Raw genomic sequence first — 25,676 nt, forward strand, 5'->3', positions numbered from 1 at the left:
ATGATCTCCACTGATATGAGTTCCCATTTAAAACAAACAAACACACACCACCCAACTCCCCCCAAAAACCCCAGAACACCAACCCCCCCCAAAAACACAAAACCCCAAAGCAATGTCACAACTTTCCCCAGGCTAGTAATTTCTCCTGACAGCTTCAAGCACAAATGGATTATTTTAAATATCACATAAACCTACTGTAAATTAAAAAAATAGAAGATTACTTTACACAATGCATGGAAACCATTTCTAGTGAGCACAAACATTTACAACTGTGTCATGTTTTTTCCTTGCATAACCCATACTCACACACAAACCAGTTTTCAAAAGAATTAGTGAAATATTCAGTCCACTTTTGTTTCTTTTATACAATATGAAATGGTTACAATACCATAGTATTTTAGAATAAGTTAAACATCAAGACATATGGCAATAGCATTGTACTATTCTTTCTACATACATATGAAATCCAGAAATTCAGTCTATTTTTGATTGGTCACAAAAATGAATAAAGACTAAGATCCAGTTGTACTGGAAAACTAGCCTAGTTCTAGAAACCACAAATACTGTAAGCGCTTTGGTATATGTACAGATTGTGTTGTCAATATAATGCTTGCATACTAGAATTGATCAACAGATTTCAAGTGGTGAATTAAAGTGGAAAAAAAAAAAGGTACCGTAAGACTTGCTTTCTTATTTCTTTTGCTTTTTGGAAATGATTCAGTGAAAGATGATGCACCGCAAGTACACACACAACATTTGTATGATGTGACTACAAATTAAATATTAAAGTGTTTTTTAAATACAATGCAAGACCAGTCTTCTTAAGTGCATAGAACATAATGCAGAATACTGTTAATTACAGGGACAAGTACAAAGATATTAAACATTTTAACAGATAATGAACAATGTTCTCATAAAAAAACGGTGTGAATGAGAATAAGCATTCTTCTATTGTTACAAAGATCAACGTGTTTTTTCCCCCACCAGTAAGAGAAACAGTAACTGCTGAATCATGAAAGATATCTACTGCATCCATTTTATCTCTGTCTCTCAAAGACTTAGAATTGCATTTTTAAACTCTTAAGCAGTTTGGATATTTGGTTGTGGTTTTTTTTTTTTCCTCTTTTTTTTTTTTTTTTTTTTCTTCCCCACCCCCTATTTTTAACAAAAACTCTTCCCTTCCTGGAAGTGGAACTCAAAAAGTGCATTCTAAATTAAAGGGTTTACTTTTCCCCGCTATTTTATGGATGCATTTGCTGTGGTTTAGAAATTTTAGCTTAACCTATTCATTCTTTCTATCACTACAATTTGTCAGAATGTTTGAGATTTATTCAGGCGACCCTACCAAGTTAGGTAGCCCCTCCTTTTGCAAACCAAAGGGTACTAAATTCCAAGAAAGCCAAAATACTGCAATCTTTATTCAAGTGAAATATCAACTTAAAGAGTAAGAACTGCAGGATTTTCAGAAGATTTGGACTGTACGTAAAGTCTTCCCAAATTTGTATTTTATCTTTTGGATTTTGGGATATAGTAAACTGCAAATACCACGTTCAACTAATACTGCAAGTCAGCTTCAGACTATGGTCTCGGGAACGAAATGGTAGCCCCAAAACTCTCAACCCAACCAGAGGAAACTCACCCCAATCGTTACTCATTTCTTACATGACACAAAAACTCATTTAACATGTAAACACAAGGGATGATGGTTCTCATTTGAAGCTCCTATTGTTGGCAAGTAATACTTCACAGGTATCAGAAATACTTTAGTTAATGTCACCATATTTCCCCCATTTCTAAGATGCTTTCTTTTCCTTACAGAAGCTTTAGCTATTTAACATCAAACCAAACAATTGCACAAAAACTACAGCACCAAGCTTTGCTAAATGAAACTGCTGGAGAGCACACACAGGAGAAAAGAATTTAACCATGGTTGTTGAGTGGGCTAGAAGTCAAATGAGTTTAAATAAAACTAATGTTAACACATTCCTTAATTGAAATGATTAATTTTTAGCAGAAATAAATTAAGATCAGCATGATCTTACTGTAGGCTAGTTGGTGACCCAGCCAGACTTTTGTGCAGATTAGGGTTTTGACTGTGCCTGTTCCGACTGCGAACAGATGAAAACATTGTGTTGCAACCTGGGACTTTACATTTGTGGAGCTGGCGGAGATGCACAGTTTTGTAATGAGCCCTGAAAGTCCCTTTATTACTATATGTTTTTTGACATATATGACAAGTTATTGGCAAACTGGAAGGTAGATTTGTAAAGTTTTGATTAGCTTTCTCAATTAAAGTACAGTCTTGGTAGAGTTCATCATTGGGCATTAGGCTGGGTCCTTCACAGCTTTCATCACTATCATCCAAAGGCATGGTGCATATTTCACTTCCTCCGTCAGAATCCCAAGAAGAATGAGCACTGCTCTCAGATTTAATGCTGGAAGTAGTGCTTAGATCCAGAACAGCTCCATCATTCAATGGATCGTATCCATAACTCTCAGAACAGGGTTCTCTAATTTTGCTCATTGGAAAAACCAAGCTGCCTGTTCTGTTCATTCCTTTGAAGATTACAGAAGTATGTCCAACATGTTGTTTTAAAGAGACATCTTGACAAAACTCCTTAGCCATGTCTTTCAAGAGGTATGTTGCATTGAAATGGTTGTTGAATTCCAGTGTATCTTTAGTCAGAAGCTTATGATGAAGATTTAGGTTTGAACTATGTCTAGAAGAACAAAGACAAGCTTAGCAAGAAAGTGTTTCGCCTCACTTAACAGCTGTTTCATAATGATCATTAACAAAGAAAAAAAAAATCAATATTTAGTAGCATGCATGAACTGTATACTTCTAATTTGACCAACTGCCACGCTGGGAGTGCACATGGGTGATTTACACACGTGACTGGGTATCTGAACTTGCTTGCACTGGCATATATCAGAAATAACTCTACAAAAATCAATGTTTCAGATTCCCTCCTGCATTGTGGGTAGCTGTCTGCTCCACTCGATCTAGTGCTGGGCCTAAAAGAGTTGGAGGACAGACTGAAAAGCTGTATACTGAACTGAGATCAGAGAATGGACTGAGGGGGGGAAGAAACAAGATTCTTTCCCAATGGACAAAGTAGGAAAGGAGTGACACCTGAGTCTGCAAAAAATATTGATGATCTCAAGTACTGTAACCATGTGCCAGGATGCAGCTGTACACATGAGTACAGAGCTTCTCCTTGACAGGAATTTCCTTGAAGAAAGGAATACTGCATTTTATGCAACTTGTAGTTTTCAAATGGGCATCTGCAGATTCAGTTTAAAACCACCAAAACAAACGAAATCACTGCTCCTCATTGAATACTATCAATCAGCTCACTGGGAACTTCCAGGCTCTGGCTAGAAGATTCAGTTTATTGCAAGACAGGGAAAACATTCATTTTTCCCTTTGCCATCATGGTTTAATCCAAACCATGAACTGTTCAAAAGGGCACAGAAATATTTTGCACTTGCAGTCACAGCACTCTATGTTAAAGTGTTGAAACTTCTGCAGAGTTGTTCCAAATAACTACTGTTTTGCACAAAGCTTGTGAACTTTCTTGTGAGTTGGCTTTTTTTTTTTTTTAATAAACCATCTTCCAAAAGCACCTGTGTTAAAACTTAACTGAATATATTGGTGTGGGAAGGAATTCGTGGCATGTGAATGCAAATCTTACTGCTGGCCTACTTTCCTGTGGCCCATATCACAATTACAGTGGAGAGGAATTCACATCTGGGAAGACGCAGGCAGCAGATCAGGGTATGAAGCCCTGCCAGCAGCAGATGAATCTGTGCATCTCAGATGCAGCGGCCAGTCCTCAGAGACTGGCTCATCCTCTCTCTGGACTGCATCAGCTGGCTCCAGTACTCCTAGCAGATTACAGACAATCTAAACCTTGTGTCACTCTGAACTACTATCCAGGCATGCTTCCTGCAGCCAAAAGCTGCTGTAACACTGTTACAGAAGAGTTAGAAATCTTAACAACACTTAGTTGCACTTTAGCGGGTTTGTTATCTACCACTTATCAATTCAGATCCATAACTGATGGTCAACAATAAAGCTTCAGTTCTTTTTTCTCAGTTTATGTGCATAATAGGCTGAAATAAAATTATTTATAGCAACACAATACTGCAGCTAACAGTAAACTGAATCAAGCTCATGATACAGTTTAGGAATTAGTATGTAATCTCACATAAAAGCACTACCAATGTGTATACACACCAGATAGTGTTAGTTCAACTAGCACCGTGTGATGTTAATTTTGTACTGACATAGAGTAACCTTGCTTTTCTTATGGGCTTCTTCCCACCAGTCTGTTCAAAATCCTTGAGTAAAGCAAGGACAAGGGCAAGTGAAGATTCCCTGACTTGATCTCATTGCTTTTTCACTAAAGAACACTGTATACCTTAAAATACACATGAAAGTACATATTAAACATATAAGTCCACACATGCGTCTACTGGAAAATTGCTGAATGCATACCCTTGTGGCTTTCCCTTTATCTTCTAAAGTATTCTTTCAACTATTGCAGTCTTTATCAGTTATGAAATTTTCATGGCTTTATTTAATACCTTGTAGCCTAGTGGAAAGGAAATGTTTCTTTCAATGGATTTTCATTTCATGAATGTTCTGATAAGTTATCGTACCTGTTATACGAGGATACACAGAAAATCTTTGCAGGCTCCATTCCTCAAACACTCATTTTAATTTCAAATTAGGCTCCATTGTGATGGTAAAATAAATACAATTTTGTTTATAATTTTCTTACCTGTCTCGACTTCTACGAGAAGGGAAAGCAGCATTACAGCCCTCAACTGTGCAAATATGCATTTCTTTGAGATGTACATTTTTAAAATGCATTTTTACACTGTAAGGGTTTTTAAAAGTCTTCTTACAGATGTCACAATGAAAGCGGCTTTCTTCCTTCTGAATCCCTAGTGCATGTTGACTGACATGTTCCATATCTTTAGAGTCTTCAAAACAAGGAATGGCAGCACCCCTGTTTGACAAAGTGCTGAAAAAGCCCCCAGTCAGCAAGTGGTGTTGCAATTCAGGGCAGTCACTTTTAGGGATCCTGCGCTTTGACTGCTCTTTAATATACATGGGGGGTTCAGTCATTGGTTTTATAACATCATTGTGGTGGTGTTTTGGATCTTCATATATAATCTCATGGGAAACTATTTTTAATGGTTGGTTTTCTTCTGGTTTAACCTCTTTCTCACAGTGATGCAATTCATTCTCAGAGATATCCTTGATGTATTTGTTATTTGGCGCAAAGACAGATTCAAAATACTTTGGGCCCTCTACCCCAGAGATAGATTTCCATGAATTACCTGAATGGGGGTGCTTTTCCACCCTGTCGGTCACCCGCTTCTCTATCTTATGCTCACAGGTCTCAAGCTCTCCATCGCTTACCACCTGCAGACGTGTATCATCTTCAGAACTGGCAACATCACTACTTTCATTAGGTGTCTCAACAGCTTCTTTCTCTATCTTAATAGGCATACTTGATTTACGGGATTTCTTCTTGGGTAGCATGTCAAATGGCAATTCATTTGAAACAAGCTGCTCTGGTATTGAGGAAGAAACAAGAGGCAGAGAAGGAAGAGTACCTGGAGTATTAGCAAGCTCAGCTGGTGTGACTGGACTACGATAAAAAGGAAGAACAGGCTGTACTGTCTTCAGGTTTGGAAAGAGGACACCATTCTGTCCAATACTGGGAAATCCAGCCTGACCCTTTGAATCTGTACAGGAGCTGGCATAGCTGGTAATAGTTCTGCTATCCGGAGTTAAAATTGTAAATTCTGTCCTTTTACTATCTCCAGGTCCAGCAATGGTCAAACCATTTCTTAGATCTTTATCCCTGTTATTTCTGTTCATTGGCATATGGAGTCTGGGGTTAGGATTTGCACTATGACGATTTCGGCTACGCAAAGAGCTAAATACCATATTGCAGCCCTCAATTGTGCATTTGTGCTTTATCTTCAGATGAACAGCATTGTAATGTATTTTCAAAGTACCTTTGTCATAAAATGTCTTTTCACATGCAGTGCAGAAAACACGCCCTTTCCTTGGCCCAGCGCCATTTTTTTCAACAGATTTCATTTTGTTTTCTGGAGATAGTGCTGTCATTTCAAGCTTTGCTGCTGTATTATGTGAACTGGAATCACTTAAAAGGGCATCATCTTCTGTTTTAGTAGTGACATCTGGACCATTTATGCTGCTCTCATTTTCAACTTGAAATGGTGCAGAACTAGAAGTTAAGAAGCTGCTTTCAGAAAATGGCATCTGAACATCTTGTTTAGTTTCATTGCTATGGTCTTGACCTTGCTCAATCAAATGTCTTTCTGGTGGTGAACCTATCAAAGGTGGAGGCACTGGACTGAAAAACTGAAATGGCAGCATGAAAGCCATGTTATTTACAATATTTTCAAAGGGATGAATGTTGGTGGGACTCATTTTGTCCAAGGAAGCAGAAAAATTAGGACTGTGTTGATTGCAGCTCTCAATGAATGCCCTAATATCCAAATTGGCAGTTGGTGGTGGTATTATAATTGATTGCCCTTCTTTCTCTTGAATTGCCATTAACTCTACAATGGACTTAGTTTCTCCAAAACGAAGAAACTGCTGCAAAGTAGCCAGTTCTTCTTCAGTGGTCATTATGCTCCAGTGATCCAGCACCTTTCCTGAAGCATCCTAAAGCCAAAAATATTCAAATGAGTCAGACATTAGTTAAGGCAAACAAAAAACCCCTCTCCCTGAATCTCTCATTTTTTTCAGGGACTAAAAAGTCTTCTCTAGCAAAATGATAAAGTCATTCTATTTAATGAGAGATTAATGCCAATTCTGCGATACTTTCTTCCAAAATTTACCACATTGGTGATATTATTTCTTTCTGAACTGACAGCAATACTTTCCAATAAACTATTTTTTCCACCAAAATTAAGACACGTCATTTGAACAACAGTTAGTAACGTGTAAGTACAGACAGTGGAGATGGAGCAATCAGACCAAGATTTAGCTCCTCATTTAAGTCAAGTATTTTTTCATTGCAAGTTTAATAACCTTCCAAGCAACTAAGATCAGAGAACAAATGAACCTGTATTGATCTATTGCCAGTGTTCACAGAGCACAGCTGTAATTACACTAGAGTGTTGGAGTTCTTTCAAACTAGCTATGCCTAACTTTTCCCAATAACTACAATAAATATTTTATCACAGAACATGTATTTGATGGCCTACTGAGATTTTTCACAGTGCATGTAAGAGTTTCTAAGATGATGAAGAACGTAACATTATAAATTTTTCATGTGGTAGAGGTTCAAGGTAATTGATTCCATATTTTTAATCCTAACACTAAAAAGCAAGATTATCAAGACCATTAAATATTGATTCATGTCATAATGTAAGATCATAATGTTACTTTACATAAAAGGTAACTTCCACAGTAGCAAGGACTAACATAAGTGTAAGCACATAGGGCCAAATTCATCCTTGATGTAGCTCCAGTAATATCAGTAGCATGACACCAGAGATGAATATTGTCCCTGGTGTTTAAAATGATGGCAAGTTGATTTATCAATGTATTATTCTGCTGTACAAATGTAAACTCACTGTTTAAATAGACACTAGAGCAAATTCTGAAGCCTTTAGTTTGATACATTCCCAGTAACTTCTTATCTGGGCTTACCTTTGGTGATAGATTTGAGCAAAGTAGGAAGATTTCAGTTAAGTCTGACTAAAGAGAGCAATGACCAAAAATCCACCCTTTCTTTTCTGGCACTAAGCTTGTACAAGTCTATTACTGCCTTTCAGATGTACCATACTGCTAACACATTGTGAACCACTTATAAGATTAAGCTAGAAAACATTATGAAATACTACATAGCCATCATATTTATATTTAAAAAGCCCCTTTAAATACCTGTAGCACATATCCACGTATATAATCCTGTAGTGTCCAGTCCAGAGCATGGAGAATTTGTATCACTTCTTCCTGCTTCAGAACACTGAAAAGCCGATCTAGCAGAATTTTAAGGCGCACAGGAATGGCTTGGGTTCCATACAACATGAGGCTACTGATATCAAAGACAACATTGGATTGAACTATTTCTACCTGGCTTGATGGGTAGAGGTTGGGAATCCGTAATTTGCTCAGGGCTGAAAATAAAATCACAAAACGTAAATAAATTTGAGTCACAGGAGGTAGATAAAATTGAATGCAACTAATATTGGGGTGTGTGAGGGGTGACACAAAAAGCATGCTATAGTGAGGAGTATCTTAAAAGGTTTTATATAGATTGTAAGAACAAATATTACCATGTGCTACCCATCCATGCCGGCATTGGTCACATTGTCGCTGATTTATTTTCCCAGGTTTGAAACACTGACAACTACAGTTCACAAGAGTGCATCGAATAGCCTGGAAATCAATAGAAAGCATGACAGGTAATATATAAGCACCACCTAGAGTGTGCAGACTATACATGTACCATACACCCATAAAATCCATATGAAGACAGAGTTAACATACCAGCACATACCTATCAATGTGCAATATAAGTAATGCAGGCAAACCTGAGTTATGCAAGACTACCTCTGCTTTAAAGAGAACTGGTCACCAGTAGAACACTGGAATATTATGGAAGCAAAATATTTAGTGACATATGTAGCAGCACTTTTCTGGATTTATTTAGGCTGAAGAACCTTTATAACAATAATAACGTGTTCTTGTGCATTCATCTAAGCTATGATCTTCATGTAAGATCACTTTTTTCAGGAAGGTTTGAAAACAAAGACATACAAATGAAAGTCCCACTCTCTTGAAATTTTGCTGGAACTCCATACTGCAATATAGGAAGTTCTAATGAGCAATGCATTAGCTCTGCATAGGTGCTATCCCTTACATACAGCAGTATCCACACAGAATATATCTATCCTGTCACAGATATGGGAGTTCACCAACGCTCCTCAGTAACAAAGCTCACCAAAAAGTACTCCAACTCCTCAAAGACTATAGCAGTCACATTTTGTAAGGGAAATGCTTGAAAGGGAATAGGCAAAACAGAGCACACAAACAGACAGCAACCAGTTGCACAGTTCAATTTGTGCATCACTTTATTCTCACCAAGGTCATCTATAATGCAAATCAAATTAGTATTCAGATATTCCTAATCAACAGTGTAATACAAACTTACTTCCTGGAATATATGCTTTCTTCTGTATGTGCCCATCTGCTGCAGAAGGCAGACAGACAACTTTGAGGTCCTAGTTAAAGCTCCATAGGGATTGCCACAGAGCAAAGCATTTGTATGATTCTGTATTGCTTAGATCTGATACTGAGAATAGTTCCTGCATAAATAGAATATTTATTAAGGGAGGGAAAGTGAAGAAATTAATGTGCAGAAAGTCTGCACTGGAATACAAAAAAAAAGTTAGATTATGCAATTGTAGCATGTCTGCATTTTTCTGTTTTTAAAACAAAATGTTTTACATTTTAAAGTACAGAGAGGCAAATATGAAATAAGGCAAAGTTATGCCCACTGCTGGCTGCTACTCCTGCTCCTAGGGTCTTATGCAAAATGGGGACTTCCACCACTTATTAATACCCACAGAAAAGCAAGACAAGACTTGAAGAAAAAAGTAATGTCTTTTCAGTGCAGGCATCCCCACATTGGCACTTTTGGAAAACATACGAAAAAGCAAGTTTTTAGACAATAAGGCTAGGAAAGATGGATGCAGGAAATGTTTAAAATGAAAAGGACAGGAGAGAAAGGTAATTTCACTGGGGTTTGCAAGGGGAATTTCTTTGGGCTTGATGAATTTGACTGACTCAGGGCAGAAGACACGACATACAACAGTTTACTACAAACAAGCATGTGCAGGATATTTGGGTGCCTAGGGCTTTACATGACTGGATTTGGACTGAGATTTTTAAATCTCAGTAGCTGGCTTATCAAGGAGTTAGCTTACATGCACATCTCCAAACTGCAGTGACTTGATGCTGAGATTCATCTTTATTTGAAGGATTGGAACAAGTGGCAACAGGGCTATTGAAATCTCTGAACCACTTTGCCTTTAATCTTTTAAAGGAGCCATTGCAAAATACTGATTCTTGGGAAAAGCTCTGTGCTCCCCATAAAGTCATAAAATACACATCAATACCCTACGCAGTGTGAATTGCTTCAGTTTAATGGAGGTTATATTTTCACTTAGATGCTAAAATACTTTCATATAACAATAAAAAGCCATAAATTTCTTATGGAAAGGTTGGGGGAAAAGGTGTAGTTGTCTGCTGATTCATTTCTATTGCAAGAATTCAAACAATAATGCAGTTCAAGTCTTCTACATACATACATAATATTCTGTGACTTGCACAGACCGAACCCCTTCCATAGGCAACCCTGCTAGGTTCGGTAAGCTACAGTGCATTCCATGAATGCATCTTTTGCAGACCCTCCAGACAAAATTATGAAAGAGTTCTTCCTTTTTTTTCTGCAAGAAGTAACAGAAATATGCACAATGAAAAAAGCTGTCATGATGATAAGTTAATTGAGATTTCAAATTTTTTTTCATTCCTTTTCCTTTGGACATGTTCCACAAGTCACTGACCTTTAAAACTATTTTTTTTTTTCTTAATTTGTGTACTTAGACAAGAAAGATACACCGCACAAAATTTTGCATTCCATAGCTTTGTGTGAGACCTTTCTTCTCTATTGTACATGTATTTATTTTGTCTTCCTGTATATGTGTAGAAGACTGCATGTGCAAAAACCAGAGAAAGCAAAAGGAGGACATTTTGTTTTACATATATGAAAGTGGCTATTAGAAAGGGAGTAGACTTCCCCTTCTATTCTAAATATGGAATTGATCCCCTCTCAAGTCAATACATTACTGCTTCTGGACACCAGACTTAGATGTAGTTAGCTTGCATACTGCTAACATATCAAAGGTATACCCTCAAATCAGGGATCTGTCACTGACTTAAAAAACTCTTGTAAGAATCCCTGAGAAGAAACAAGTGTGATTTTCAGGTTGGTAGCATTTCCTTTCATTTGTGCTTGTCAGAGTCTGCATCTCCTAAAACTTTCCTAGCAACATTTGTGTTAATATAGTCACAGAGAACATATCACATGGCAAAATTAACTTTTAAAATAATCAGGGAGGCACAATTTTAAATCTTCATTCATTGTTCAACTTAAAAAGGCACTTGTAAAAGATGCACTTTGATTATCTCCCAAATTAACTTATATCAGAGTTTAATGAAGAGAAACTTAGCAAAACTTCATGAGATTAATATGCTTGTCTTTTGCCTGTTAATCCTACTATCCTTAATACGCCTATTCTAAGGTACTGTAATTATATCAAGTCTTTTAATGAGCTTTATTTTCCCAACAAGAGGAATGTACACACAATTTCATTCTACAGAACAAAGGAATAACTTTATATATTGCATACACGTAAAGCTTCAAAATCATAATTAAAGGATTGGAAATGTGATGGAAATTAAAGTGGAAATTTTTTAAAGTGCAATCCTTTCATTCATGTTTATTATTTAGTTTCATTTTCCAGAAACATAAGGCAGATGTTGAAAAAAATTCAATCTTTTGCTATCATCAAGGATCTTGTTATTGTTTTCCGGTCACTCTCTCCATCACAAATGGATCTTTCCAAATCCATTATCAGCAACACTTCCTTCATTTTTTTTTAAATAAAGTTGAAAATTCTGATAAAAATTTTCTGTGGTTTACCAGCATGACTGTGGGAATCTGAATGTCAGATTTTTAATACAAATGATTCCTTATTACAAGAGAAACAGATTAACCATTAAACTGGCCACTGAATAACATCTAACTACTAACCACTGAAAAAGAAATCTTAATATCTGTTGCCTGAAAGTCACGACTGCTGTCATCTTTTCTGCCAGATATTGATGTTGCTTCGATTATTCTTCAAAAGTTACCAAATGTTTCTTTGCAATCCACTCGCAGCCTTCACAGCTGAAGAAAAGAACAAGCTAATAGGACAAGTTCATTCTGATTCTCTGTATGTAACCAGGCTTTGTTTCATAAAATAAGTTTGAGATCACCTATGCTCTCCTGAAGCCTTTTGGGACATATGCTCACTTGCAACATACTAACAGCAGGTTTTAAAAAATGCAGCAAGAGAAGAAGGGCAGTATAACTGTATCAAATCTCATTCAGTATTAAGTGGATTCTGGTTTGACAGCACTTTAGCTTGGGAAACAAATTAAGAGATCTCTGCTCACGCTAGAAAGCTGGTCTGGCGCTCTGCACGCAGTGAGACCTGCAAGTGCAGACACCAGTAAAATGGAAGAACAAGTCCCAGATTGCCCTGGTAGTATTTAGTGTCAGTAATGTACAGGTCAGCACCCTCACATGTTTCTGGCATCCAAAAAAACCCCCTGTCTTCTTTGCACAAAGCTACCCCTCACTTTAGAAAGTGCTTTTTTTTAAGCTACTGCCATCACATGAAGAGCATGAGAGCTTTGCTATGAGGATTACTGACAAAATGGTGTCATTGATGCCACGTTACAGGAATATCTTTTGCAAGCAGGGATTAGAAATTCCTGTCAGTTTAAAATGCAAGTTTGAAGAAGAAATAAGAGAGTTACATGAAAGAAATGTGTGAGAGAAACTTTCATTAGATGAGATATAACAGATACCGCTTTTCATGTCCTTTATTGAGAGCTTCTAGCAACAAGCCATATCACTTTCATTTCCCAGAAAAAGTAATCCCACTGAATATATGCCCCACTGAATATATGTAACCCTGCAAAATATGTGCTCCGGTGAGCACGTATCCTACAGGAAAGAACTGGGATGTGTCCCATTTCTGCAGAATAGACTTGCAGTAGCTCCATAGTAAGAACACTTGTGGAGGAAGAGGCAAGATTTATAACAGGGGAAGAAGAAAAATTTGTGAAGTATTAGGAATTTTTTTTGTCTGCCGAACAGCTAAAACATGAAAGCATTTTTCCTTCCTAGAGTACAGGTAAAAATGTTCTCACATATTAAGAATAATTCACAGAAATTAAGCTCTCTTTTTGGTTTGTAGAAATAAATTAAACATGGGACATATGTCTGGTTATTAGGAAATATTTTCTTGCTTGCACGTTGTAAAAGATTTGCAAGGGAAGTAAAGGGATGGATACATTTACTATCTCTTAAATTAAAAGTACATCCCACAGCTAAATCAAAGGCCAAATCCAAATCTGTGTGCATCTTTCAGTAAAGAAAACAGTAACTATACGTGAGTGCGAAGTTGCCTTCCTGTCCAATTTTTCTTTCCTGTTTTTACTGTTACCCACTGGGTTTTTTGCGGTTGCAAAGTTTAAATAAGTCTTCCTTTTTCATCACCCAGTTACATTTGATTACTTCTGCATTTGAATCCTTTGAACAACCACTGAAAGCAGAGACAAATTAAAAACCCCTTATCTTAAGCATCTCTGTCAATGCTGTACTTTTCCACATCGTACAATGAGCAAAGCTTTGCTTTGTCCATTTTTTTGTCAGGCAACTTTTGCCACTTCCCCTAGGGATATATTCCACTGATAAATAATACTGTCTGTCAGTTTTGTCATGATTTAAAACAAGTTCTCAATTTACATTTTGTCCACCTTACTTTCACTGTATCACAACCCAGATGTGCCTCTCTGTATCACACCAATAATGTTTGGGTTTTTTTCATCTATCCCACATGTATTTGTATCCACCCTGTCCAGTCTATAGTACCTATTTAGCCCTTGTGTGTGTTCTTCCTAAACACAGGCTTCAGGTTTTGGTACTCTGTTGAGCTCCCTGCAGTTTATTGGAACTGCAATATATTCTAGTATATTCCAAGTACAATCACAAAAGGTGTTGGGCTGCTCCAGATAATATAAGCACTTATTGAAGACATAGCCCAAGAATTAAGCCTAAACTGCACGTTGATGTTATATCTGTTAGAGTTTAGATTAGGCATCTTATATCTCTATTGTTCCTTGAAAGTTTAGTAAGGCTATGAATCCCATCTGCCTGTAGAGAACATGAGGAGGGCCGCCGCAGCATCTTCAAGGAAAGGACATTTTCTTCTTCCTGGCATGCTCACTTCAATGAGGAAACAGGATGCCTGGAGGATGGACAGAATATGGAAACCCTTTGCTGCCTGTAAGTAGAGCTGGGAGGACACACAGGGAATGGGGAAAAGGGAGACACTCGCCAAGCAATAGTACACTGAAAGGCACTTCCATGTGTACAGGTCCGATGGCAAAGACAATTTGAGTGTTACTCTGCACAAAGTAGACTTGGCCCATGCTACAACTTGCACATGCTCAGCTCAGTATTATGGTGTTTTCTTCTGTCATGTCTTTAAGATTCTCAGTTATGGCTGAGGTCAAAGCTGTACTGGTAAGTTACACACCACCAATAGTATACATACACTGCCTGCCTTTAACAACCTTAGCCCTTGAAACAAAGGGATTTCCATTCATGTACATTTATGCCTACTCAAGTACATTTGGCTGTTGCAAGTTCAGCTGTTTCTATACTAAAGTTTAAAAATCCTTAAGACTAAGATAAATAATTACACAAAATGATTAAAACAAGGGAAAGGTCCTTATAAGATTTCTAATTATATTGGACTGAATGCTGCACTCACCATTTCCACAGTCTTGTCTCACAAAAATATTTCTTACAAAGAACGAGCTGATGTTAATACAGTTCTTTAATAAACATAATAAAGTAACAACAAACATCTTTCATGAGAAGTAAACAAGCCTTACAGTTTGTTGTATACAGAAAACAGTCTGATATCCTCCATATTTTGAGCTTTTAATTAAGTAAAGTTGCACATGGCTGTGACAGAGTAAACAGCACTGACCAAGTAGCTCCAACCTTCTCCATTAACAGACATGTTTAAAATGCTAGCCCTAGATGATTCATTTGGCAAACTGCTTATTAGTAAAATAATTTAGCAAAATTCTTGTCTCCTGCTTAAGAGTCCAACTAGAACAGAGATGGGAAAGATGGAGATGGGTCACAACTTGCCTTTTACAGTGCCACTAAACACAAAGTTACACTCACAACGCAGTTCCTAAATCCATGACGGCTCCTCAATAACTGGGCTGGTTCTCATACACACCAATCATGTGTGCTTCTACCAAGCTCAGGAGGTGCAAGAACCTTTGAAAAACCCAGACAAAAAGCTTTTGTTTCAGAGGCCAAACATGTCTTTAGGAGTTGAACTTAACACCTATTACACTGAAAATTTTGGCTGGTGCTGATACCACTCAACTCCCACTTAGCCCTTCTCTGTGGGGAAATTATGTTATGATTTTTACTCCTATAAGAACACAAAGGCCACAAGTTGAATACATTTTCTAGATAAGACCACAGAATACATCCCATTAATTATCTGGATCCTTATGTATATATTCATATTGTTTATTTGGGGTCAGATACCAAAACCTGACCTCCTTCTAAACAGCCACAGCCTGAGAATACACGTAAACAGAGTATTTACAACCCAGATCCTGCAGCAAGTTGCATTATCCCATTACCCTCTCCCTCAGTGGGGCTGAACAAAGCCAATTTTGGCATAGAATTTGACCAAATCTCTCTTGTGGGTGCAGTCGAGCACCTTGAGCTGAAAATGTTTAATTGTCCTTGTAATAATTAACTAAAACATACTCAAAAACAGCCAAGGGTGGGGGGGGGGAGTGAAAAAGCTCAGTAAGATGGAATTGAAATTAGGTAATACCTTCACACGATGGCACCACCCCATCAAATCAACCATGCTTGTGGATTAAAGAGACAGTTTTAGGTAGCTACTGAATTATGGACCACGAGTCCACATGTCGCCACTTTGTTAAAAAGTTTTTCTAACTCAGAACAGTCCTGAGAGTGGGGAGCCGAGATAAGAGGCTAAACTAAATACAGACTCACAACCCTACAGCCAATTCGGGCTCAGCGGCAGCTTTCGCAGCTAACGGAGAGGAGCTCTGGGCAGTCTCGGGCAATGCAGCTGGGTGAGGAAGCAGAAGGGAGCCGTTTCTGAGAAAGGGAGCATGCTACAAGGCCGAACTTTAATCACGGCATAACTTGTGGGATGAAAATCACTCCTCATGCATGTCACTTACCCTAAAGGGCCCCTTAGGGCAACTCTTGTTAATGACACTGTCAAAATAATTATAAAGAGAAAAGAATGTGTGTGTGTGCGTGCGCGTGTGAGCACACACACTCAGACTGCTACTCTTCAAACAAAAAGCACTGGACAGTAAAACTTAATTTTGCTGTTCAGCAACATGCTTGTAGATACATTGGCTTACGCTGCAATTAATCTCACTTGTTAACAACAGGTGTGTGCTGACAGACAGCTTGGTCAAACTTGGGAATGTATTTAGATCCTCTTTTACCGTTTGGTTTGGAAAAGAAAACAAGAAATACAAATTGCGGGATGAAAAATGTCACATTATCATGATCTTATAGTTGTGATTTACTTTTGATTCCGAAACAGACTACAATACTACAGTTCCCATGGCATACCTGCCCTAGCCTGCATAGGTCAGAAACATTTTGCTGAGTATTAAGCAGTGTCTATCACAAGATATTGAAGTAATTTTGCTTTTTAATAGATTTACAGGAAAAATCATGCTTATTAGTGCTTTTCAAAAATGAGTAACAGATTGCTGCATACTGATGAGAAAAACTGCTCAGGCTTTAGGGGTAAAGATAAGTCACTGGATAGAAATGGTGTGAAATTTCTTATGATAAAGCACTAGATACTATTTAACCTAGCAAATAAATTGCGCACATACTATTTATCTGTATTGGCATGCTATGCATACCATGTTAATGCTGAAACTACAGACCTATCCATGAACTGAAGTTTAATTAAATATTTAACTCCAAGCCCTATGTTAGCAAGAAATAAGTGTTATAAACGCAAATGCACAAGTATCAGAGAAATGAAGAATATTAGTATAAATCAACTGCAAGCCCCTTAAAATATGTCTCTAACTCTTTTCCTAATTTATAAGATGTTGTATATGTGCAATGTGGGTGAGCTAACGTTTCAAAGACAATCCTAACTTTTTCAGCTCCTCACACCGCTGCATAAGTCTCAAAGCCATAAAATATACATGCCTAAATTTTTTCCTTTTTTCCTGTTACAGCACAAAGACATAGATTAAAGAATAAAAGAAAAGTAACAGCGCTCTGAAATATTTAGCGTTACACAATTTCATTTAATGCAAGTTCATAAATTTTAAACCCAAACAATATTTGTACACACACACACAGTACTATCTATGGTGCTACAGTTATGCAATATTTCATGCAACAGTAAAGCTTCATTGGTAAGTTCACAATTTAAAACAGTATTCCTTTTTATTGAACACAGGCGAGGAAACTTTTAACTGGCTTTCAGACATCAGCTGCTTTCAAATGAAGAATAACCATTTCTCACTGATAATCAGCTATATTTGAAATTTGAAGCCAAAAGTTTGCATTTTGCCTTTTTTTTTTGTTTTGTTTTGTTATTTTTTGAAGAAACAATCCTACTATGTTTTTAAACTGTGGAATGAAAATGTCATTGTTCTTTATTCTAAAATGACTGAAGTCTGTTAGAAATTGTGACTCTTCCTTATTCCCCGAATAATATTTTTTTTATTAGTCTGAATATTGAAATTTCAGTCCCTAAGCAGATTTTTTTAGATAGCAATTAGCAACAAAATAATAAGAAATAAAAACAAAAAAGAAGAAAGGTAATGACACTTGCTGTAAAACTTCAACTGTAGCATCTGTTAGGACAAAAACTGCTGGCTGCCCAGCACATAGGGACTGTGAGAGTTCCTGCACCACTGAAGCCAGGAAGGGCAGGAGATGATCCAGAGGGCCAAAACAATAGTTTTTCTTCCCTGTATTTGGTGGATGTTTTGCTGGAATAATGAATTCAAGATCCGTACCTAAGTTTTAGCTCAAATCTGCATGGAAAATGTTTACTAAATGCCAAATCATACAAAAAGTGCTTTTAAAACATATACATAGCAAAAACTGTAATCTAAAATAAAATGAGAACATTTCTGTTCTTATCAGAGGTGTATTTAATATTATCATAATTAAGTCTTTGTTACTGCAAACAAAATAGATCACTGGCTTGTTTGATTGGAAATGGAATGACATGCTCAATGTTGTATGAACAGATTTTTTAACAATATGAACAGGCATGGAAGCTGGAAGTCAAGACATTTGGTATCAAAAGGCCAAACCTTGTTGCAGCCTAAGAAAGAAGAATTTCATCTCGGCTATAGTAAAGCCCATGAAGTGGCCCACCATTTGTAGTCATTTTTCCTGTTTCTGTGAAGATTTAACTTTCATGCATGTGCAGATATGTTTGCAGATACCATTATATTTAGAGTTCTGAATAGGTTGTAGATGGTTTGGTAGTTCAAAGAATAAACAGAACAATTACTTTTTAAAAAAAATTGAGCAAGCAAAAATCTGTATATTAAGTATAACAAAAATGCATTTTTCCATAACAAAAGATTAGTTACTTTTTACATGTTCACCTACTGTTAAAAGAAAAGTCTGACTAAGCTGCAAACTACTAAAAACTCTAGAGTTTAATTCAAACAGAAATACACAATTATATTGATTGTAAGGAATACTTATTAGCATTATACACATAATGGTAAATAGATGTAATGGAATATACATGATATGTTCTTTGAAAGTCTGTATTTTTTCCCTTTTCTGTAAAAGAAGAAATTAGAAGGGTATTCTTTAGTGTATATTGTTCTAATCACTAGAACAAAAGAAAACCAACACGCACTGTTGTTAGTAGTTAAAAATAATGCTAGTCCTACTTTGCACCATGACCTGAAGTGGAGTGAGGCTCCCCACCTCCCACTCCTCCAGCACTGAGAGCTGAGCCACAATTTCAGTATTTTAAAACCAAAGTACAGAAACAGAGACTCTTGTCTAACGTAACACATATTTTCCAGCAAACTGCAGTAAACAGAACTGTATTTTCCAAAAGGATGTTGAAAATAGAAGCATACGATCTTTTCCCACCTAGAATTGTATCCTTACAATTAAAGACTATTAGCTGGCATCCCTTTTAACCGTCAAACTCAGACAGTGGCAGTTCTATAGCCACAAAGAGAAGCAGTAAATGAGAAGAACATGTTACTACACTGCATTTGAGAAAGTTTGGCTCCAAGCTATGCACTGATTAATATCAGATCTCCTTCTTTACTTGCCTCTTGACAATCTTGTCACATCTGGCTGACAAATCCTTACAAGCTTATCCAAACCAAGGCAGCCCAGATCATGCTCCGGGAGTAGCTTGAAGGAAGCGGCAACACCAGCCATGCACTGATGTGCCATCATGAAACTAATGAAGCTGACTTCACTTGCAGACTGCAGGAACACGAAGAAACACAACATGCCTCAAGGTTTTGCAACATAACGCAGAGTTAGCTCACCAAAAGATAAGACAAACAATCAACTCCCGAGGTTCAAGAAGCCAAGTAGTTACATGAATTACAAAAATTTATATAGAAATCGCTTGAACAACAAATCTCAACTAAATGAGCACAATAAACTCCAACTTCAGATCAGATGTGAAAATTGACTGCTAAATGCCTTTCAAACAATGGTTTGTTTTAAATTAAAACTAAACTAGTTTATTTCATTTTCTCTCTCCCACATCTCCAAAATATCAGAATGTTGCCTGGCTCCCAGGTTATTCAAACTGAAAAGCAACGACAACAACAAAAAAAAAAGGGGGGGGGGGGAAATAGTGTCACTTTTTACCCACAGGATTTTACAGAAGGATAAACCACAGCCTGTCTATATCAGTAGTCCTCCCCTGGGTTAGCGATCTGCCCTCTCCTCATTTTTAAACCACGGATTCTTTACACAGAGGACTAGAAGTATTTGGCCACTTAATAAACCAGAAAGTAAAATGCTGTATCTTAAACACATCTAACAAAACCTCATTATGTATGAGCTGACAATTAAACCATGTTTATTTTCCTATGTGATGAAAAAAAAAAAGAAAATAAATTAAATAAATAAATTAAATAAATCTTGTATTCTGATGCATTTAACCTCTTAATTTGCGAAATATATTTATAAAAACAGACCCCCCCCCATATACACACACACAAACACACACTCATTCTCCCCCCCCCCCCCCCCCCCCCGCTCTCCCCCCCCGAAATACAAACAGACTGATCCTAAGAAAAGAATTACTGGCCTTATTTTCTGGATGCTAAATAGTCGACAATAAATTGTATATAAAGGACATACATTAGACTCCACTTTAGTGGTAATTTCTAAAGAACTTCGTAGTGAAATTACATTGTTGTCTGCTCTCCAGTGCATTTATACGTCATGATAATGATAATGTATCTGCTTAAAACACTTGACTCAGAACACATCTGAGTCACAAATCACAGATTTTATTGCTATTAATGTATACTGAGGACTTGTACAATTAAACATTGTCAAGTATTTATGATTTACATTCTACTACTTCAATTGGAAAACAATTACACAAGTGATGGCTCTGCTTATTATAATCAGCCTGCAATTCTACATTACTTACTGTAGAACAGAAAAGTCATCGTTGTTTACAGTGCACAGCAGAAAGAAAACCAGGATTTTTTACATAAACTAGTTTTCTACTTTCACAGTATCTTTTCGTAATTAAGAAATGGAGAGTACAGCTCCCTACAGCTCTCATCTCCATTGTTCATTACCCAAAACAACACCATTGCAAGATTTTTTACATCTCCACAGTGCATAACCACAAGTAAAAGTTGCACAGTAAAAATACACATTCATATAGAACTGCAAAGAACTTTCCTTACCTCAGACATTCTTACTGTGCTTATGTTTCCAGAGCTATAAAACAGTTTCCCATTCCCTCAGTGAGTTGTACAAAGAAGTACTGGAAACACTCCTGCCTGTACAAGTACTAAGGCAGAACCATCACACGCCTCTTTACTCTTGTCTGACTCTGAGCACCTCAAGGTCTGATGTATGCTCAGGCTGTGCACAGGGGAGTGAAATAAGATCCTCCCCCTTGGTGTTCTCCAGACCTACAGTACGAAGTTGTGTCTGCCTCTCACCTCTGCAGCCAGCTCTCACCTCGCTGCCCCGGAGTGGTGTGCTCCAGCGTGCTCCTCCAGTCGCAGGGCAGTCCCCTCACAGCTGGCTTGAAGAGGGCATGACACTCATCTTTCACAGAGATTTGATCAAAAGGAGTCACGGAGGCTTGAGGCGCTCCTAATGCAGTGCGAGGAGATTCTACCTCTGCTCTGGCAGCCTAAGTAATGCATTAAATCAATGCAGCTGACCTAAGGCCTATTACAGGGTTGTTTTTTTTTTCTTCTCAGAGTGTGCAACTATCTGCAAATAAGCTATGAGGTACTTATGATTAAAATTACTTATTTTTAGTGCCAGAGTGTTGTTTTTCAAATTGCAGCTGCTGTGGGTTTTGTTTTTTGGGTTTTGTTTTTTTTTTTTTTTTTTTTTTTTTTTTTCTCTTTTTAAACAGTTGCAGGTCTCAAAGGTTCGCTGAGTGGGGTGTGTATTTTTTAAAGTTAAAACATTTCCCTCTATCAACTTACTTTTGAGCTAGGGCTGAATTCTATTTCTTTTTATGAAGTTGAAGCTTCCTATTAAGAGAAATACAGGTCATAAAGACAGGAGAAGAATTACTTTTCAGTAATTGGGGCAAAATCTGGTTTCAGTTATTCAGGTGTTAGGTTGCATTCATGGGTTAGAGCAGGATTTTTGTCATAGTCGTTTCTCACCTATTTAAAAAAACCAAAACAAACCCCCAAACAAAACACTTCTCCCCTTCTCTCTACTCTACTTTTGCCTCCTGTAGATAATTTCTTGGCACTCTCCTAACCCAGGAATACACTGTACTATGCCCAGAGATAGACATGAGCAAGTCGCATTGAACTCAGTGGGAATCCTTGTAGGAATATACCAGGACATATTTGACCAGATGGATACCTGTAATCCCATAGGAAAGGCAGCAGGAAATAAGATGGCTGTAGGGAGAAGACAGCTAACATATTATTATTGTTGGTTAATTTGTTGTCTTCTTCTAATCCTATTTACTATTTGCTAGATAGGTGCACAATGCTTAAGGAGAGAACTTAATTTACATTTTACTTAATACTGGAGTACAGTTAACGTTAACTCCACAGCAGCAGCTGGAACCAGGCCAGGATAAAGCCAATGTGATACCAGAATCTGGTCCCATAGAGCACGACATGAAGCATACGCTTTCCCTAAATCCCTAGGTTTCTCCACCCTATACCTTATTTCTCTCACCGAGCTATTGAACAACACTGAAAAATAGAGAGGGGGATTTAGTTTCATAGTACCGTTTGCCAGATAGTTCTGCTGAAAAACACTGAAGTGTGAGAAGAGTCAACCACTGATGGTGGCTTGGTCCTTCCCCAGCAGATCTCTACACGGGGACTCCAGTGCCACCTCTGCCCCCTGCAACATGCCGGGACACTTCTCTCTCAGGCACACAGGACAGTTACAGGTTATCAGCAGTCTTGTAAGCTGTAGTAAATAGTGCCTGAGAAGTCATGGCCAACATCATGCTATTTGAGGTGACTGTTAACAGCAGTGTTTTAAAAGCATATGTTCTATGATGAGGACAAAACCTAGCTGCTCTCTCAGGATGATAACTCAAAGCCAAAGGCACACCTTGTTACTAAAATCATATTTTCTTCTTAATGAAATAAGCAGCAATGTAACTAAAAAGGACTCTACATGATTGAGAATTCTGCAACAAAAGTGGGAAGAGTGGCTTCTCTTAAACCAGTTCTGTTTGGTTTGGTTCTTAAACTGTTCTCTGGCAGTTCTACATAAACTGCCAGAAGCTCTGAACTGACTTCAAAATGATAAGTGACTAAAACTTTGTAGATGTGTGGAGAGCTGCTCTCCCCTCTAGCCAGTTCCTAGGAAAAAACTATTTACTAGCTATCTGCCATTTGCCTGGAAGATAATTCTTATTAAATGGGCTAACTATCCATAGCAAACAATTTAAGACCAATTTACTTTTTTTCTTAATTAATTATCTACTAACAGTCTTTTATTTTAAGGATTATTTTCAGTAATTGAGCTTTTTCAATGAATATTTTATGGGGACACATTCATGCCTTGTTCTTTTTAAACTATTCACTGTTACTGATTAACAATTTTTCTGCATTTTACTATCTGTGCACCTTTTCGTAAAATCCAACGATCTCTAGCATAATGTGACATGTGCAAGGCACAGTTTTTATCTACAGGTCAACTTTTAAAGAAATACTGGCACCTTAACAGCGTTTTCAGTAATTTCAGCTGATACATAGTTCAAGCTTGCTTGTACAGAACAGCTATCAAGACATGCCTTGAAGAATGATCAAAATGGAAACCAGAGGGGGACTCCCATAACTCCTCTTCCAGCAGTAATATCTAATGGAAAACCAGCTTCTTGTGGAAAGGAACAGGCATCGGAACAGGGCACCAGGCTTGAGCCAGAGGTCTTGGGCTTCATTTGGGGCTCTGCCACTGAGTTGCTATTTGACCTTGGACAAGTTACTTCAGTTCTGATTTCTATTTCCTTGCTTCAGATTTTTTTTTTTAGCTATTTGAATTGTAAGCTCCTTGAGGAAACCATGTCATCTTACTGTGTTCTAAGGGGCAGTGCTGAGGGCAAAGGAAAGAAGTCCCCAGGTCTGAACTCCACGTAAGTCATAACGTAAATACCTAGAATCATGGCGTAACAACACAGCCCAAGGAAAGCTGCTTTCTCCTCCCACCTGCCCCAGCCTGCTGCTTCTTCTCCGTGCCTCAGCCTGTGTGTTCAGAGCAGCATGACTGTAAGGGGATGTAGGGCAGATTGTGAAGTGCTAAAACAACTTAACCAAATACAAGAGTATTCATAGTTTTAAGAAACTGACTATAAACAAAAAGCTGCTGCTCCTACCTGATTTTATTACCTAGGATGCTTAAAAAGTTAATATTAATCCTAGGGAATCACTGCAACTGAGCCAGTGTGTTACAGCACAAAAGCACAATACAATCCCTAGGAAATGATTTCTCCTAACTTTTAAATTTCAATCATGACCTGAATTTTGGTGTTGGATTCCAAAAAGGAAAAAAAAAAAATCATTCTAAAAAGAAGATCGAGAAATTAATCAAGCACAGACTAAGCATTAGAAGTAGGTTTGGTGTTTGCTGCTGCGTTCTCTAGGCAAACAGGCACGTAACTTCCCTAACCGCATGCTGCCTGCTTCACGCTTCTATCGGAGTTAGCTGCAAAATGGTGTTAACCTCTGTGTCCTGCCTGCTTGGCCTAAATTCCAAACACATAATACACTATGTTCCTCTTACTTAAATCAACTGCTGGCAAAGATCTTAGCGCTAATTTAATGCTCTGCTCACTTATCACCTTGGAAAGATGTGTGGATTAAACATTTCACCTTTCAGAAGACAAGTGAAGTAATGGTCAGCCCCATGATCACACAGATGGGCACTGGGTCACCTTTCAGGGAGAAAAGCCAACAGGAGTGGGAATTGCTGTCCAGGACTGAAGGGACACAAGATTTGGGGGAAATAGGAGGGAAAAGAGGAAACAGACCTTGAAAATGAGGAGAACTGAGGTCCTGTCAGCAAGATAAACAGAGTTGTGGGTTTCAAAGAACTTGCAAGCCCAATGGTTTTTAAAATTTAACAAACTTTTGCACATGAAGATGAAAATAGTTTTAAACTTAGTGTTCTGCAGCATAGGTTTTGAGCACTAGTCTCACTAGAACTACAAACAGGCCTGCTAAAGCCATAAAGTACTTGATAAAGTTTCTTAAGATCCATGGAAGGTCACGTAGGGCACTCCAGTTCTCATCTAAGCAACAGAGAACCCCAAATCTCTGTTCAGTATTTCCAGGTAGGGCTGATTTTTTAAGGTTTGGGGTTTGGTGTTTTTTTTTTTTTTAGTTTTTTTTAAGCAGATAATACTGAGCTATAAAGTGTCCAAAACTGTTTTCCACTAGCAGTTTAACCAGAGTTCAAATGTTGATCCCTGTCTTGTCATTTACATGCCCTTTAGTGCATTTAGACAAGAAGAACCCAGTGAAAATAAGAAGTTTATTTAATAGCTTTGCATTTGCACCCTTGCTTCAGCACTAATTTTCATCTAACTGCTCACTGCATTACTTTTCTTCTGTAGCTCAAAGTAGCAGTGAAGTTAAGTGAGCACTGGCCATTACAAAATGCTAATGTTTGAAGTAGTGCATATGGCAGACCCAGAAAGACATCACCAATACCAGATCATACCACTGATCCATTGCCATGAAACAGTGCCTCTCCACTGAAATAGCCACTAGGATCAAGAAACCCTGCAATTAGTAATCATGAAAAGCCCTGCCTGAAACAGTGTTTCTTTTTAACATTTATTAATTATTGCCTTATGCCACAATGTATTTGTCTGAAAAAAATCTGATTCTATAAAAGTTTGCCATGTAATATAGTTTGGTTTTTTTAAGTTCCATCCTTTTTCAAGGCCAATTTCTCAGCATGAATGGTACCATATTTATACAACATAGCTTAATTATGCATTGTGCAGAAAAAGCTTTT

At 37.6% G+C, this 25,676-nt stretch overlaps 1 protein-coding gene across 2 annotated transcripts; it reads right to left on the reverse strand.

Moving 5' to 3' along the window:
- Positions 1–676: 676 nt before the first annotated feature.
- Positions 677–21,063, reverse strand: BNC1 (basonuclin 1). Of its 2 annotated transcripts, XM_030015300.2 has the most exons (5): positions 20,897–21,063; positions 8,338–8,440; positions 7,943–8,178; positions 4,788–6,715; positions 678–2,720 (listed from the first exon to the last, which is right to left on the reverse strand). In XM_030015300.2, exons 1-5 carry the CDS (start codon positions 20,903–20,905, stop codon positions 2,039–2,041), a joined length of 2,958 nt encoding a protein of 985 aa, XP_029871160.1. In that variant the 5' UTR covers positions 20,906–21,063; the 3' UTR covers positions 678–2,038. The 2 variants fall into 2 exon arrangements, with proteins under 2 accessions (XP_040979535.1, XP_029871160.1); XM_041123601.1 differs by lacking the exon at positions 20,897–21,063 and having other exon boundaries at positions 677–2,720; positions 8,338–8,506.
- Positions 21,064–25,676: the final 4,613 nt, after the last annotated feature.

The sequence above is a fragment of the Aquila chrysaetos genome, chromosome 5 (assembly GCF_900496995.4).
Source record: "Aquila chrysaetos chrysaetos chromosome 5, bAquChr1.4, whole genome shotgun sequence".
In the NCBI taxonomy this organism is placed as follows: domain Eukaryota; kingdom Metazoa; phylum Chordata; class Aves; order Accipitriformes; family Accipitridae; genus Aquila; species Aquila chrysaetos.